Genomic DNA, 18,287 nt, shown 5'->3' with positions numbered 1-18,287 from the left:
ATAAAACGTACTCTGATATGGTAAAGGTGATTTCCATTAAAGTCAAGAGACTTTTCTGACATCAGACATCTTGACTGCCAGGTCACTACATTTAGTTAATGATGGCTCAGTTCCCTGAAGCCGTACCAATGAGTCAGCATGCACACAAGCAGGACCCTGCAACTAGGCTCACCTGCATGAAATGCAATATTGATATTAATTAAACATGTGCTCTTCTTATTGTGACAAGTCAAAATGGCTGCTGTACAATCTAAAATGGTATTTCTCCCCTGCTCATCTGCTCAGTGTTGCTACTGGTGCCTGGAGAACTATAATGCAGCATAACAGCTATTATGTTAACATGTAACATTTAGCATGATAGGCATTGCTAGCTTACTTCTTAGACAATGCATCTGTTATGTTATGACATTGCTGGCCACCTCAAAACATTATTTCTCATAAGTGCATGAGCCTACATCATACAGAATAAGTGACGACCTTGAGAATAATTCTGAATTAATTCCCTTGCATAAAACGTTTGATAAAATGTTCTTTTATCCCAGGTCATTTGAGTCATGAAGCCATACTGTACAACTGATGCTGGACAGATTTCCTCCTGCTAAGTATTTGTACTGCCCCTTTAAAGAAGAACCCGCCCACTAAGCATGTGACACAACAAGGAAGTTTAAATGTGACATCAAACCAAAGTGTAGCAAATTCTCTTTATCAACACATAAGCTGTCTGCGGGGCTATTAGGCTACTATAGACTGTATAAATAAGACTATTACTTACTGGAAACATAGCAATGAACAGGACATAACGTCAGAAATCCTCTGTTTCGTTGTCATGCAGAGTTGTGACATGTTTGTGCTGCTCCTGGTTTCCACGGCACTGTTTCCACTCGGACATACATCACTACCTCTAGTTATCAACACGTGGCCATTCAAGAACGCAACGGCTGCAGGTAGGTCACACAGTTGTTACAGAAGTTTCTTTCAGGCTAGAGTTCAGTCATGTGACACACAAATAAAATGCCAGCCATAAAACTAATTGTGTCCATTTGTTATATGTTTTAAAAAACACCAATATATTGTGCCTGGGTTATTCCCTGGACAGATATACTGCAGTCTGCTGCACACTCCACTGCACTGTGTAGTTTACTGAAGTGTACTGTACAGATGTCATCAGGTGAATTGCTATGTAGCCTACCTGTGTTGGTTTGCAACTGCAATATAAGATTTTCTTTTGCCTCTTTATTGCTTTTATTCAGTACAATATTCTCACAATGCCGCTTATTGAACAAAAAATACATAATTCAAGATATTTTGTATGGTATGTAAACACACCAAGTGCAATCATTTAATTTAGCAGAGGCAATCTTTGCATGACATTTGAAAGAGAAGCAGACGTTGTATATAATATGTGTTATTCTAAGATATCCTCTGCCTTGTGTTTTGTGAAATGCATCTGCTTTGAATTGTTAAATAACATCGACATGTCGAACAGTCTTAGTAGGTGCAGAGCTGTAGTTTTCTAAATTAATTTAGATAACTAATGAAGCAAGGCTTAAATGATGTTTTTTCCTTTTTCTATTATTTCTATTTCTTTCATTTCATTCCTGATTAGAATCCTGATGAAATGTTTAGAGCCGAAACGACAATTACACAGAAAATTAATCTGCAACTGTTTTGATCTCCCGATTAGGCCTAATTGTTTGAGTCATTTATCAACTCAACCTTTCTCTGGTTCCAGCTTTTTAAAAGTGTCTCCGTGATACGTGATGATGAATGGAGTCTCTTCAGGTTTTGGTCTGTTGTTCTTTAAAAAAACAAAAAAGAAACAGCATTTAAGACATCACTTTGATTTTAGTAAATTATGAAGAGCATGTTTCATTATTTACCAACGTATTATAGGCCGACTGAATAATCAGAAAATGATCTGCAGATTAATCAATAATGATAATTGAACTGTTTATTATTTTTCTAATTCTAACGTTTATTTATGACCTCAAGATCGAACCGGATGAGCAATTCTCCATTACGAAAGGAGACAGTGTGTGTGTGTGTGTGTGTGTGTGTGTGTGTTGAGTGCAATCTCTGGCAGGCTCCATAACCAGTATTTTCAGGATTACCCCCTCACACTATTATATCTTTTTTCCGCAGTATACTTGTGACTCCACTCCAGCTTACTGTCCAAGTTTCTAAGACCATCAGAGTCGAAGACGGGGATAGAAAATGGGAAGAACCCAGTAGGCTTTATAACTGCCGTTGGCAGGTCTGCCGGAACTCTATTTTATTTCCTGCAGGATGATACATTGGACATGTTCAAGTTGAAACTGAAAATATTTCAGCATTGCTTGTGACTTATCTGTCAAGTGGATTTCCAGCAGGTGCACAGCTCCGTACAACAACACAACAACAAAATAAAGATAGAAATGGTGTTAAAAAAACATCAACACTATCAAATTCTACTGGTGAGTAAAGTTAACTAAAACATCGCACCTTTTTTGATAGATTGATAACCTTTAATTCATCCCTGAGGTTTGGTTATGAAATTGAAAAATGTAGCCAGCTATCTATTGTGTGGGCGGATATTCAGAAGTGTGAGCCTTTACTATTGATCCGCCCATGCAGATCTTTCTTCCTTTGGGGGCTTACAGAAGCAGCTGACAATAGCAGGCTAATCTCCTCTTCCAATTGGCTGCATTTTCTAAGTGAAAAGGATTGTGTATATACACACACACATATATAGCTATACTATATATAGATGTATATTAAAAACATAAACAATATCCTGAGACAAGAGCACTTACCAGAGATGGTGGACGGACATCATTTATATGAATCATAAATGATAAGAGGGGGAATTTGTGGTAGTCCCCTGCTGCACAGTGTGATGGTCTGATAATTTAGTGGCAAGCTGGTGACAGTGCTACCAGTTGGTATTTTGATCCCCCATGGGCACTTGGGGGATCAGTGACCAAATGCTTGTCGGCTCACAATCCCTGTTTATTAGGAATCCATGGTGCTGGTCATCTCATGCATCTGAACCTTTAACACGTCAGCTCAGATACGTAAACCGGACAAAATGCAATACTTTTCTTTTTTTTTAATCCCAGATTTGATATATAATTATCGTATATCGCATGTTATATTCAATATAAGCTAAATCTCGTTTGCAATAATGTGTTTTGTGGTATCGGATCATATTAAATTAGATTGCTCTCAAACTAAATGTAATTGTGTAATAGTAAAGTTTCCTCAGAGCAGGTGACCTCACGTTACCTCCCAAGTCAAGCAGTCACAGTCCCTGTAATACTGTGACTGGTGGAGGGTGTTTACTTCCTATCCTAGGAATAACACTGAACATTTCCTTTCTCATCCTGCAGCATGGCGGGCCCTGCAGTCCGGCGGCTCAGTGCTGGATGCAGTGGAGAAGGGCTGCGGCCGCTGTCAAATCGAGCAGTGTGACGGCAGCGTCGGCTATGGTGGGAGCCCAGATGAGTCTGGAGAGACCACGCTGGACGCCATGATCATGAACGGGTAAACCACGCACATAAAAAAATTAAATTACACAGTAGAGAATATTTCTAATTCTGCATAAAGAAGCAGTTGATTAAGCAGGTGAGTAACATGGACAATTTGTAGAGTCTATTGGGACTTAACAGCTGTTTAGTTTTTAACCAGCTGCCATTTGTGCAACCTAAGAGCAGCTGTGTGAGACCGTGCACGCTCAGTTCATCTTTGCAAATCTTATGTTTTGACGACCTTTTGAATCTCCAGCAATGCTATCGTCCTAAATTCCTGAAAACTTAGAAATATAAGCAAGAAATAGCTATAAATGAACATAAATTCCCTATATTCAATTAAAAGTGAGCACTCTAATTAGGCACCTGCAGCTGTCAGCGTGGTGTGTGCTGGTGCCGTCTATCTTTAACATTTATAACTATAACTGGTTGACCTTTCAGCCTCTCTTTCATAAAGCACTAATTAAGATCATTAAATGTAAAAACTTGCCCGTTATTGACTTTAACTGCAAACATTTATACTCCAGAGTTATCAGGGGAGACACATACGAGCTCACGATGACGAACAAAAGGCCAACAGGTTTTATTATTACACCACAGAATGTTCCTTTCTTTCATTTTGCAGGAAAAATTACTTTTTTTGGGTTATAACAAAAGTCATGAATACATTGTGCAAAGAAGATCTCCCACACACTATCCAATACAGCCGCATATGAAACACAGCGGCTATCACCAGCAGACATGTTGTGTACTTTGACTGAACACAATAATCGAAACACCTGTACGCTTTAATGCAATCCAATAGAAGATCCCTGCAGAGCAGCTCTCTAAATACTTGAGTTTGTTGTGCTGGATAAATATTAGAAACACCTCCTTTATGATGCAATTTATTACATCACCACAACAAACTGCACACACAGTATCGTAACTGCATATAGGTTTGACAGATGTAGAATGTATTACAAGGCATTTCTAGTAAATTGCATCACTCTGTAAAAAAGGGATTTTTACTTTTACTTTATAATTATCTCATTCATAAATATCTGACACGGCTCACTGTGACGTTAGCCTGAGTAGCACGTTATGCGCTAATAAACAGATACTTCTCGTCTCCAGGGAACCTCTAGTGATAGCTTGTTTTCTGTGTAGAGACACGATGGAGGTTGGTGCAGTTGCAGACCTGAGGAGAATCAAGAATGCCATCGGAGTAGCGAGAGCTGTGATGGAGCACACTGACCACACGCTGCTGGTGGGAGAGTCCGGTATGTGTGGAGTTAGTCATTTTTAATCTGCACAAAAGTACGAAAGATCACGGTTAATGTTGAACGGGAAAATCTTAACATTTGGAGAATTAAATGTATATACGATACATATGTTTTAAACTCTTGAATAAGGTTTATTTATTATTTTTCATGTCAAGTGGCATCCTAAGAAAAGATTTAATGAATTCAATGAAATACTAATTTGAATTGAAACATCCTTCTTATGGGAACGGTAAGGTCACTGCTGTTCCCGACAGTAGCGACGCTAAAGACTTGTCCTCCCTCGCATGCCGACGCTACAAACCTAAACAAGATGATTGCCTCCAGTCCCTGCTTTGTTTGTGACCCTTTGTTTGCTTCTAACCCAAGGTCAGCGTGGACCACGATGTGTAACTTGACCTGAAAGTATTAATTTCTCTTCATAGCTTCTGTGTTTGCTGAAAACATGGGCTTCATCGCAGAAGACCTGACTACCAACAACTCTGTGAATATTTTCTCGCAGTGGCTGAAGGGCAACTGCCAACCTAATTATCGAAAGGTGTGTGTGCGTATTAGAGTGTGTTTTTCTTACCTGCATTGGCTACAGGCGCGCTGCTTCTAAAAGATTGATAATAAGCGGAGAAACTGACAGGCATACTAAAGAAGTTGATAAAGAAAGTCTGCTCCTGTGGCAGAGGTGATGCCCTACAGTGCCGACGTGCTGCTATTCTTTAAATATGAACCTATTCACTTCCTCAATAATGCCCCCAAATCTCCAGAACAGAATCCTTTTAAGCTCAGCTGCTACTGTGCCAGAGAGACTGTGCAGTGTGCTGTTGATCACATTCACAGCATTGTACACGGAGGGCTGTCCATTTCAAGGAACTCCACTGAGCTGCTTCATTACGAGTTCATGAGGAAAATGCTCATCACTGTGATGGGTGGGGGGAAAATCTATTTATGTAAATATCACGATTCTTATTTTCTAAGATTCTGAATCGATTCATAATTTTCCAAAACTCAAAATTTTAATCATTATTTTTTCTACAAAAGAACCTAAATATTGTTACTGACAGTAATCCTACACGCCACATTTAAAGTTGTGTCGAGCATTGTCGTCTAATTTTATTTATGTAACGTTTTTATATATATATATGTATATGTTACATAAAAATGTTACATAAATAAAATCTATTTAATTATATATATATATATATATATATATATATATATATATATATATATATATATATATATATATATATATATATATATATATACAGGACTGTCTCAGAAAATTAGAATATTGTGATAAAGTTCTTTATTTTCTGTAATGCAATTTAAAAAAAAAAAAAAAAAAAAAAAAAAAAAAAAAAAAAAAAAAGTCATACATTCTGGATTCATTACAAATCAACTGGAATATTGCAAGCCTTTTATTATTTTAATATTGCTGATTATGGCATACAGCTTAAGAAAACTCAAATATCCTATCTCTAAATATTAGAATATCATGAAAAAGTATACTAGTAGGGTGTTCAACGAATCACTTGAATCGTCTAATTAACTCGAAACACCTGCAAGGGTTTCCTGAGCCTTGAAAAACACTCAGCTTGGTTCAGTAAACTAAATCACAAGTATGGGGAAGACTGCTGATCTGACTGCTGTCCAGAGGACCATCATTGACACCCTCCATCAGGAGGGTAAGACACAAAAAGAAATGTCTCAAAGAGCAAGCTGTTCACAGAGTGCAGTTTCAAAGCACATCCACAAAAAGTCTGTTGGAAGGGGGAAATGTGGCAGGAAACGCTGCACAACCAAGAGAGATGACCGCAGCCTTAACAGCATTGTGAAGAAGAGTCGCTTCCAGAATTTGGAGGAGCTTCAAAGACAGTGGACTGAAGCTGGAGTCCAGGTATCAAAAGCCACTGTTCACAGACGTGTCCGGGAAATGGGCTACAATAGCCGTATTCCCATGGTCAAGCCACTTCTGAACTCAAGACAACGGAAGAAGCGTCTGACTTGGGCTATGGAAAAGAAGCACTGGACAGTTGCAGAGTGGTCCAAAGTCCTCTTTTCAGACGAAAGCAAGTTTTGTATTTCATTTGGAAGTCAAGGCGCCAGAGTCTGGAGAAAGGCTGGAGAGGAGCAAAATCCAAGTTGCTTGAAATCCAGTGTGAAGTTCCCACAGTCAGCGATGGTTTGGGGAGCCATGTCAGCTGCTGGTGTTGGTCCACTGTGTTTCATCAAGCCCAGAGTAAATGCAGCTGTGTACCAAGAGATTTTAGAGCACTACATGCTTCCGTCTGCTGAAAAGCTCTATGGAGATGAGGAATTCATTTTCCAGCATGATCTGGCACCTGCCCACAGTGCCAAAACCACCAGTAACTGGTGTACTGACCATGGCATTACTGTCCTCGATTGGCCTGCCAATTCCCCTGACCTGAACCCCATAGAGAATATGTGGGGTATTGTGAAGAAGAAGCTGAAAGACACCAGACCCAACAATGCTAATGAGCTAAAGGCCGCTACTTGAAGCATCCTGGGCATCCATAACACCTCAGCAATGCCACAGGCTGATTGCCTCCATGCCACGCCGCATTGATGCAGTAATCCGTGCAAAAGGATTCCCAACCAAGTACTGAGTGCATTAATGGACATTTTCAAATGTTTGATTTTGTTTTGCTGTTATAAATCTTTTTTTTTTACTTGGTCTGAGGAACTATTCTAATTTTTGAGATAGGATTTTTGAGTTTTCTTAAGCTGTAAGCCATAATCAGCAATATTAAAATAATAAAAGGCTTGCAATATTTCAGTTGATTTGTAATGAATCCAGAATGCATGACATTTTTGTTTTTTTAATTGCATTACAGAAATAAGAACTTTATCACAATATTCTTAATTTTCTGAGACAGTCCTGTGTGTGTGGTGTGTGTGTTTATATATATATATATATAAATTATATATATATATATATAGGATAAAGAGAGATAGTAGATAGAGATATAGGAGAGAGATATAGAGAGATATAGAGCAGATATATATAGAAAAAAAAATAGATATATAGAGATATATAAAAAAGATAAGTTGGAATTATAAATAATTGAAAAAATTGAGTTTAAAGTGTGTATATATATATATATTATTATTTTTCTAATAGATTTTAAATATATATATATATTATATATATATATATATATATATATATATATATATATATATTAGTATAAACATTTAAAATCTAATTTTTATTTATGTAACATTTTAGTTTTTATATAACTTGACACTTAATAAATAATAATAATTGAAGGTCCACTGACAATTGAGAAATTCTTTTAAACCTTTTAGTAAAACGTGGTTAGTTGTGCAAGTTTAGCAAGAATAAATGTTACCTTGTGTTTTAGGTTTGCCTTTGTGTGTCTACATTGTTGCATTTAATCAGTTGATATAACTTATTCAAATATAAAAACTCCATAATCTTATACACACTTTACTCTGCTACCATCATCTCTAAGTACTGAATCAGGAATCGATTTTATATCGACTCGTGAGATAATTTTGTTTTGGACAAGGTTATGAAATGGAATATTCCAGACTTTGCTTTATGAATAATGCACACGCACCTCCATAAAGCTGATCCCAACATTGGTTTATTAATAACATGATGCACGAAGGTAACGCTGATACAGATGCACGTTCTCTGTGAAAAGACCTTTTTGTTTTAACATTTACATTTTTACCTTTTCACGGCTTGTGTTTTGTGGCTGTTCAGTTTCAAAACGTGACATTTTCTGGCAGAACGTTACATCAAAGGAACAGCATGAACTTTTCACACTTCCCTGCAGGTCAAGCTGCTTGGTACACTCAGTCACTCATAAGAGCAGAGCAGACACTTGGAGGTAGAGAGACAGGGAAACCTTTTCTCAAGCTGCTCTCGCCTCGGGTACATTAGGTTGTCGGTCTCAATAAAACATAGGATTTGACCGCTTAAGGACACATTTTCGCTGCAGCAGGGATTTAAAACAGAGTTGTTTTGTTCATGCGATGGTTCGCAGTCACTGAAAATAAGATTTTAGAACCAGACTCCATGCTGTTTATCATCATGTGCCAAACCACTCGGTGTAAATAGCCGTTTTGACAGCAAGTCGAAGCAAATTTGCTGGAATTCACAGTCTAGTGTGCGACTACAATGATTGAGTGGAAGGATTATGACATTATGCAAACAGTAATGTTTTCTTTCCTGTCAAAAAAGAATGTTTTTCCAGATCCTTCCAAGTCCTGCGGACCCTACAAGCCGTCAGCGACTCTGAAACAGAACATGAGGGCACAGCATGCTAATACGCACTCCCATGACACCATAGGTAGGTTGTTTCTGTTAACACGGGGTGTGAAGCGGAATCAGCTTTCCTCAGGCATCTTACACCGTTTAATATTTAACACTTGAAACTAGACGTGGAGGAGATAGTTTGGCGGCATAATGTGCCAAGAAAGGAACACAGACAGGCCGTGCAGGTTAGCAGGGGAGCATTTCACTTTTGATTTAATTCAATTTTTTGTTTTTGTCCAAATGATCAAATGAAGATATTTTGTTTGTTCTGAGCGAGACTTGTGTGCTGATCAAGGCACCTGGAAGCGGCAGGAATTTAATGATGCTTACAAAAACCTTTAGCGGCGTAAGTGCCACCTCACACAACGGCTTTAATTGACTTTGTCGAGCTTTCTTCTGCGACCACGACACCTTGGTGATGGCTGACGTTTCAATGTGCACCAGGGATGGTTGCTCTTGATCAAGACGGTCACCTGGCTGCTGGCACATCAACCAACGGACTGACTCACAAAGTTCCAGGGTATGTAGATTAGTGTTATAATCTATGTTATGTTTAAGCAGGCTTATTTAAATCAGTCATTACAACATACGGGAGCTACTTATTACAACAATTGCATTAGTGAACGAGATGATGCTTTAAATCAGAGACAGAAGCTTAGACGATAGTTTAGACTTTAGAGCAGGGGGGTGTCAAACTCATGTTAGTTCAGGGGCCACATGCAGCACAATTTAATCTCAAGTGGGCCGGACCAGTAACATCAGAGCATAATAACCTATAAGTAACAACAACTCCACATGTTCCCTTCGTTTTAGTGCAACAAAGTACATTCTGAACTTGATTGTTGTTCTCTACACACGTGACATTAGTCATCTTCCTGTCCTGCAGTCGTGTCGGGGACTCTCCTATTGTTGGAGCAGGGGCCTACGCCGACAGCTCAGCCGGTGGTGCCGCGGCGACTGGAGACGGAGACCTCATGATGCGCTTTTTGCCAAGGTACCGATTGTTTTCTGAGTTTTCTTCCTCAGTTCAAAAATGCATATAAAAATAGCTTCCTGTCATAAATAGTCATCCAAAGGTGTTGCATTTAAGATTCCATGAGACGCGTTGACTGCATCACAACTCCTTTGTGCGCCCTCGCCAGGCTTTTTGCTACAGTTTTGAATTATAGGAGTGTTGCATGGCTTTTTCCTTGACAGAAAAATGGAGTTTCAGAGAATATTGACATCTGTGACACATGTAGTTTTTTGAACAGCCAATTTCTGATGTGAACCTTTTGCTGCAAGTGCACCTCTAGTATTAGAACGAGTGGAGGCGGTGACTACATTGCCCTAAAACTGTCATTTGTAAATTGCACAGAAGAGGTGAGATTTTTTAGAGACTAAAGCTTGTGTTTGTTTCCAGGCTGTGAGACTATGGAAGTCTCAGAGGGTTATTTTTGTAAGATTTATTTATTCTGGATAGTTTTGGGAGTTTTTTTTTTTTTAAAGTTGCACTCCGCTTTACATTCATAGTCACACACACAACCGCACCCAAGGGCCCCCTATTTCAATCATAGATTTTCACTTCCTGGAACGATATGTGTTTGAGTTTTACAAGAAGTCCTCGCTGCTCGTGCACTGAAGTGTGCTTATCATTCATTCTCCATGCCACACACACACACACACACACACACACACACACACACTTGTTCCAAATATGCTGACAAACCTTCCTAAAGGACTTTCCTGTCAACACGTCGCAGTAAAACATCCCCACCAGTGATGGGCCATTTTAAAAATACATCTGTCGTGTATGTTGGACCTAAATCTGCAGGACCAAAGATCCTCAATCTCCTCTTAGATGAGTGTTATGAGATGCATTCAAGTACGTCTCTCCAGACAGGAGGATTATAATAAAACTAATTAGCTTGTTATCGATGTTTGTCTAACAGGTAGGATGTGACGCATGATAAGCAGCATCACTAAATATTTAAAGTACCAAAAATAAGTACTCATTTTGCAGAATGGCCCATTTTAGAACCATATATATTAATTATAATTTTATAATTATTGATGCATTTATGTGTTTTAATGTTAATGTTGCTCATTTAAATTTATTTATTTATTTTAGATATTATTTTAGATATTATTTTACCTGGGTAGCTTGTGAATTTACCCCTGGGGACAAATAAAGCAAATCTATTTATTGATTATATTTTGTGTTAATCTGAAGTAACTAGTAGCAAACAGCTGTGTAAAAGGTACAATATGTGCCTCTGAGATGTAGTGAAGTAAAAGTACTTTACATGTGATAACTCTCTCGCATACCGTCGAGTGAGGCTGAAAATAACACTTTGAAATCACATTTAATCAGCGTTTGTTCACATCACATTTGTTTGCATTACATGTATCCGACAGTATAATCTCAAACACATCCCCATCATCATCGTCCTGGTCGGTGGCCCTGACAGCACTTGTTAGTTTGCTATACGTGTACCGCATGTAATCCTGCCAACAGCTACTTGGCCGTGGAGCTGATGAGGGCCGGGGCAGATCCCTCGGCAGCCTGCAAGACGGCCATTTCCAGAATCAAGAGGCATTACTCAGAGTTCTTTGGAGCCATCATCTGCGCAAACACAACGGGCCATTATGGTGAGTGTTAATGTTCACGACTACAGACTGTTCAGCCACGGCCAAAAAGGTACTAAAACACGCTCACGTCTACAGAGATGTAGACAAGCAGCTGTGTATGACACATGGATGAGAGCGTCTCAAATGCATTTGCTTTCAATTTGTATATATTATTCCAAAAGCATGTTAAACTTCCAAAATAAAGTTCTTTTGACATTTACAAAGAGAGGCCTGAACAGACACAATGTCAATACAGGCATTGCTTTAGTGTGAAATGTTTAACCAGAAGTAATCCCATATTTAACTTTTATACAAAGTCTGCTCCAGTAATATCATCAGTATTAAACATTTATTCTTATTGACTCTAACGGCACTTTGACAGTGAACAAACCTGTGATATTTGCGTTCCCAGAGTGATAAAGAGGATGTGATCAGACTTATTATATCTATGTATACGTCAACATTGTAACACCAGTATTTAATTAAGCCTCAGAGAGAGGAGTAAAACTGTTTCCCCTGAACGTGTCTCTGATCAGGAGCCGCCTGCAACAAAGTCCCCGGCTTCTCCCAGTTCCACTTCATGGTGTGGAACTCAGAGTCCGACGCACCGCGCCTAAAATCTGTGGACTGCTTTTAATGAATCAACATGTTCCAGAGTGTATTTTTAATGCTGATGTAATAAAAACAAACATTTGTTAAGTCATTAGATTCTTTATTTATTCATCTTTTCCCGTCGTAATACACAAAGAGTCTCGATTAGTACAACATTCTCTGGCTTAAATGCATCTGCTAGTAGAAATCGAAGCTAACGTCGAGGTATCCTGTTCCTTTCTGTGTCCATTTATTGATATGAACATGGAGGCAGCAGGGTTGCGGCAGGGTTGCAGAAGTACTGCACTGCTGAAACACATTAACAGCCAGGGAGGATGGATATCCCCTGGTGCAGTCTCTGCCCACTGGAAGAAGTCACACTGTTTACCCTTTTGCAAGCTGCAGGTGAAGAAATTCCGTCCATTGTTTGGTCCCAGTTTCAGAACCGTCCTCATTAAACAGCGTTTCCCGTGCTCACAGGAGGGGAAGTGCATGTCGGCCCACTGCAATCCCAGGAAATAAGGTTTTTATTAACTTTGTGAACACAAAATCCAACATTCGTAAAGAATAATGTGTAGTTATGTATTTTCCAGGCGACACAAAGCCATAGAGAGCAGTTGCTTTCCATTTTCACCTCAAAGAAGTTGCACTTGGTCTCTCTGGGAAGCGAGCAGGAGTAGAACTGTCGGCCCTTATTCTCGCCCTCCTTGTGGACCGCTCTGACGACAGCTGGCCGTCGATGGGAGGCACAACAAGGGGCGCTGGGACTGGAAGAAATGGAGGAGCTGCTTCTTGTCGCTTCTATTTTGCGCTTACTGACACAAGTAAAGAAACAAGTCTCATTAGTTTGAAATTAATGGAAAGTAAAAACACACGTGTACCTGTCACAACGCTTATTAGTGAACAAACAAGTGTGTGTGGTGATGTGTGTGTGTGTGTGTGGTATTCTATTAGAGCTATTCATCAATCTTTTGCTGCATTAGTTTCCACAGTAAGATACTTTTTTTTATTTTATCCCACTTATCTCCCTGAGGTTGCAAAAAAAACTTCTCTTATTATAAACTTATTCATGAATAGCCAAGCGAGAGATTCACTCACCCTGAGTTGGGGGCCCCATTTTGAGCATTGTTACTGGGAAAGGAACTGTGATCAATTCTCATTTTCTTGGATGGGTGACTGTAGGAGGCCAGCGATTCCCCATTGGAGAGCTCGGCACTTTGCCTCTGCCAGCCACCAGAGGCATAATTGGGGCTTGTTGTCCCTTGGCAGACGCCGTATTTATATAAACCTCGCTCCGTCGCCAAGGAATTCAAATGACTGCTGGCTGGGGAGAGTGGGGAGTTTACAGGCTTTGGCTTCTTGCTCAAGTCAGAGAAAACAAGGGTGGAAGTCCCGAATGCAGATCTCCAGTTGACTTTGAGCTCCTCTTGTGGCTTCTTGAAGGCAGTGCAGGGGTATCTGATCAACTCAGCGCTGAAGGGGGACGCCTCGGCGTTCGTGCCGTCGTTGTGGACTGTGGAGACGGGAGCCAGAGTGAGAAAACTAATTTCATGTTTAGCAGCTGCTGTTTATTCTAGTGCACTGGCTGCTCTCATAAAAGTCAGGTTGTTGTTGGCTTTAAGTGGTTATCTTGCCATAAAAAAAATCTACCAGTAAGCAGGAGACTGCCACGCCGCGTCGTCAAATAAAATGTCACACAATCTGTTGAGCTTAAGATGCCCTTATGAACATTTCCGTGAAACGAGCCCCCCATATAACAAAACTCTTAAAAGAAGTGTGTTCAGTAATGGAGTCGTTACCAGAGCTGTGAGTAAGCATCACTCTCCTCTCCCTCAACAACCATTAACATGTCCTTGAGCAAGGCACTTAACCCCCAGCTGTTTGTGAAGCAGCTCAGTGGTCAACATTATGAAAATTAGAATATTTAACTGTACAAATGCAAATCAGGACATTACTCTAGAGAAATATGTGTCCAGTGTGTATTTCCACAGATTTAAAAAAAGGAATTCTTTATTAATGCACCTACGGTCATTACTTACTCACGCTCATGCTTTGCACACATGATTGCACATTTAGATTTCGTGGACTAATATTTTTTTTCCATTCTGAACAGTTGAAGACGACGTGTACTGTCTCTTTAAATCAAAGGGGATTTGTTGGGGCTTTTTGTCGTTAGATTAGCAGAAGTAATCTGTAATAGAAATTACACACTGTGTTTTTTTATAGGCACTGTAACTGCAGGTTTGTGTTCCGAGTGCGTTTGACATGATCAGAACAAGAGGCTGGCGTGTTACAGCCGTGCTTAGAAAGCTCGGCACAATAAAATGAGCCGAGGGCAATCAGCAGTCTTGAGTGACTCTCACGCAACTTCACAATCAGCCGTCGTTAAACATAAACCTGATGTGTTTGATATGTGGCGGTGTGATCCTAAAAAGAAATAAGAACAACAACAAATGCGTGTTTGCAGCAGAGAGACACGAGTTCACTGCTGCCGTGATTTATCTCAAGATAGTCCGAGACAAATGGCCAACTGACAAGACGCACTCATTACTTGTGCAGCAACAATACTGCACACACACACACACACACACACAACTACTAAGTCCGCCTGCTTGACTGCAGTCGAACTTCAACAGCTTGGTGTCTGGTGCCTTGCTCAGAAGTCCTTAAGTGTCGATGGCAAACAGCATCATTCAGGGATCATTCAGCCAAACTACAGATACTATTATTTTATCTCTCGCTAACAAGGACCTTCTGTCGCCCCATCACACTCAGTGACCGGAAAGCCAACATTTCACTCACTCTCAGGTTTTGGAGTGAGGCAGGCGTCACAGGCTTTTGCGGCTGGCTGGTTGATGAGCGTGCAGAGTTGACAGGCCCAGTCCTCTTCCTCCTTCTTCGCCACGTTATCATTGGTCCTCCCATTGTAGGCCCAGCCAATCAAACTGTTCCTGACGGGGAGCTTACTGGATACAGGAAACACACAGAGAAACACACAGAAACACACAGAGAAACACACACACACACGATTTCAGCAGGGCTTTTGTATCGCATTAGTCTTAACTAGGTGTACCTAATAAACTGGCAACTAAGTATTTCAATTTAGGGAAAATGACTCTTTCATACAGGGAATTGTGACATTAATGACTTTCATTGCATTACTTTACAGTTATTATTTACAATGTGTGCATATGTAAACCTACATTACTCATATTGCAGGCACTTAATCCTTCGGAGCTGCGGATGCAAAATGAGCACTAAATATTAAATATTCAACAGATATTATCATAACCAAGTTATAGGAAACACAGGCAAAGAGAAGAGGCAACTTTAACTCCACAAACATTTGCGGTTCAAGCAGAGGATGAAGACGTGCGACGAGGCAACAGGTTTTATATAATTGCTCCGAGCATACATGTTAGTGCTCTGACATGAAGCTCGACTATGTTTGACAAGAAGCTAAATCTGCAATGCCAACAGTCATGGAGGAGGAAAGTAGCAGTGGCTTTCAGGAAACTTTCCTCACAGATTGCTTTATCAGCTGTGTAATGCGTTGTAAGGGCTTTAGGCTCTAACCCCTCGCAAAGCTTTGCTCAAATACAACCCAGGAGGTGTTGAGCCTGTGCCCTGTCTGGCAAACACAGCCTTATATGCGCATTAATTTCCCCCATAACACTTCCCACTCCCTGCCAAGCCCATCTGCCTGCAAAGATGGCCTCTATAAATATGAACGTATTATCTAAAAGGCTTTAGAACTTTCTGCCGAGCACTAGGCTGGGAAAAATACTCCCTTTACCGTGTTGCTTTTTGGTATTAAATAAAAATGGATTAAATAGACTAAATGTAATGTCAGGCAAACAATAATAATTATCTTTATAGAGTTGAGAGAGAGTTCATTCCCTTTCCTTTACTTCTCAAAAATGTATTGGTATAAAATATTGTTGCGCAACACTCAGACCAAACTCCACAACAGTCCTTACAAGAATGCAAAAAAAACCGAAATAGTTTTCCAGTCAAAGCACCGACGGTCTATGAGGATTTCTACCTGATCTCCACCCCGCTGGGATCTCCCGTCTGACAGCTCTCGCACAAGTAAGTCATCCTGCCGTTGTCTCCAAGACGACAGACTGTGATGACATGGAAGCACAGGCCGCACTGGGGACGCTTGTAGACTTTGTAATGTTTGTAGAGAGGAGAGCCAGTTTTGCGACACTGATAGAGATGAGGAGGGCAAACAGGAGTGAATAAAAAGACGAGGATGAAGAGGGGGAAAAACACAGTCACCTTTCCTCACCGGTCTATTGTGCACGGACAAGGAATATTTGCTTGATCCTTTCTCTAGGCGGCGGGGCTTTAAATGTGTCGGATCCTTCCTCAGCAAGTGAATCCATTACTGCGAGTCTAAACGAGGTGTCCGCTAAACACCTACAAGTACATGTTTACGCACATGTTAAGTCATTGTGGGGCTAATGATCTATTAGCATATACATTTATTCAAATATATTCAAACGTTAGACGCTATACATAGTTTGATCCTAGACTTTCCCTCTCATGTTAGAGGATATTTAAGTAGGTCTGAGATCAAACACGAACGTCCTGAGTGTCAGTTTTTCATCTTCTCCGGGAGCTGACGGCCCACAGCTGCAAGATACGAGTGAAGATGGTTCAGTGGGTTCAGACTGGCGAGGTCAGAGAGATGCTGCGACCGTCTTGCTATTTTCAAGAGCCATCGTGGTGATCCATCTGGATGTAAACATTTATGGAACGCCTTGTTTGGGTTAAATATGGAGGGAGAGCGGCTGGTTGGCAGACGATGAGAGTGCATCTCTGCATGTGCATTATCTATTCTCCTTGTACAAGATCTAATAAACCTTCAGCGTGAGACGTCACGTCGGCCTTTGGTTTCCAGTCCTCTGCTCATTAAGATTTCCCCCTCACAGCACATACAGAGTTAAGATCATAACCAACATTTTTAAATGATGTACAAAACGTCTAACCTTGTAAAACAGAAGAGTGAAATCCCGCGTCATCTTTACCACGTGGTGGATCTGCTCGTCCGTCAGCTGTTTAACCTTAACAATGAGCAATGAGTTAGTTAGTTACAGTTCGCGGCCAGAGAGTGAATAAACTATAGCTCTTCATTTCAAAAACAGAGATTAAAAGACGCTTCACAGTCAGCAAAATCAATAATACAAGCGTATAAGCAATAAAAACACCAAACATGAAAGAAAAACTGGATTTAAAATGATGCAACAGAGAAAGAAAATGACATGCAATGTATTTCCAAGACTTGAAGCCGAGGCAGCAGGAACCTGACTGTGGCTCAGTCGGTGTGAGAAAGAGAAGAAAGATCTAAAGCACACAAACACTTGTAGCTTTCAGGACACCTAGGGGCTCAATAATTGAGGGGGAAAGCGCATAAAAGATTCATTGGTCCCAGATAAAGACGAGGCCAAAAGTCCTAGATTAAATGTTTTGGTCCAGTGCGCTATATTCTTAAACTCCATCTAACACTTTCTAAAAGGAAGCAGAGCAATAGTTTGGTAATAGCAAGCAGTATTCATGCAGCAAAGTGTCTCTTACTTGCAATGGATAGGTCACTATAAAAAACATACACACTATAGTTTGCTTAATGAAAATATGCTCTAAAGAGAAATTGACTCACATTTCACGTGATATGATTTCCACATCATGAATAATAAAAAGGTTTTTATTACCATATTATAAATCAGAGTCTCAGACCTATGAGTCTCAATAAACTATATGCATTCATGGAACTGCACTGAGTGTGTATCTGTGTCGCAATGCACTCGTTGCTCTTTCCCCCATCACTCAGTAACACGGGGGTCTAAACTTTCTCACTGTGGAGAGTTGTCTTGCATTTGTATTCTCTCTTCTTATTCCTCTGCTGAACACAATCCATCATCTTTTCCATACCTTCACGGCTGGATGGAGGCCCGAGTCAAACAGGGCTTCGTTTTTAATGATGTTGCCGACTCCTGGCATGACGGCCTG

General features: G+C 40.1%; 2 protein-coding genes across 2 annotated transcripts in view; one reads left to right on the top strand and one right to left on the bottom strand.

Annotated features, from left to right (window-relative positions):
* The first annotated feature begins 673 nt into the window (after positions 1–673).
* aga (aspartylglucosaminidase) lies at positions 674–12,391 on the top strand. Its single transcript, XM_029441049.1, has 9 exons — positions 674–944; positions 3,369–3,522; positions 4,656–4,768; positions 5,194–5,306; positions 8,997–9,105; positions 9,516–9,591; positions 9,958–10,065; positions 11,569–11,702; positions 12,218–12,391. The coding sequence occupies exons 1-9, from the start codon at positions 827–829 to the stop codon at positions 12,316–12,318; spliced, it is 1,026 nt and encodes a 341-aa protein (XP_029296909.1). The 5' UTR covers positions 674–826; the 3' UTR covers positions 12,319–12,391.
* A 65-nt stretch (positions 12,392–12,456) lies between these two features.
* The window catches only part of neil3 (nei-like DNA glycosylase 3), an 8,230-nt gene continuing 2,399 nt past the window's right edge, over positions 12,457–18,287 (bottom strand). The window contains 8 exon segments of the mRNA XM_029441043.1: positions 12,457–12,618; positions 12,620–12,775; positions 12,907–13,087; positions 13,371–13,785; positions 15,075–15,238; positions 16,318–16,484; positions 17,270–17,344; positions 18,210–18,287. The exon segment at positions 18,210–18,287 is cut by the window's right edge and continues 136 nt beyond it. Coding sequence (XP_029296903.1) covers positions 12,592–12,618; positions 12,620–12,775; positions 12,907–13,087; positions 13,371–13,785; positions 15,075–15,238; positions 16,318–16,484; positions 17,270–17,344; positions 18,210–18,287 — 1,263 coding nt within the window. The 3' untranslated portion in view covers positions 12,457–12,591.

This window comes from Cottoperca gobio, chromosome 10, assembly GCF_900634415.1.
Source record: "Cottoperca gobio chromosome 10, fCotGob3.1, whole genome shotgun sequence".
Lineage (NCBI taxonomy): Eukaryota > Metazoa > Chordata > Actinopteri > Perciformes > Bovichtidae > Cottoperca > Cottoperca gobio.
The sequence above is the reverse complement of the archived record's forward strand: the minus strand, read 5'-3'. Positions and strand labels throughout refer to the sequence as shown.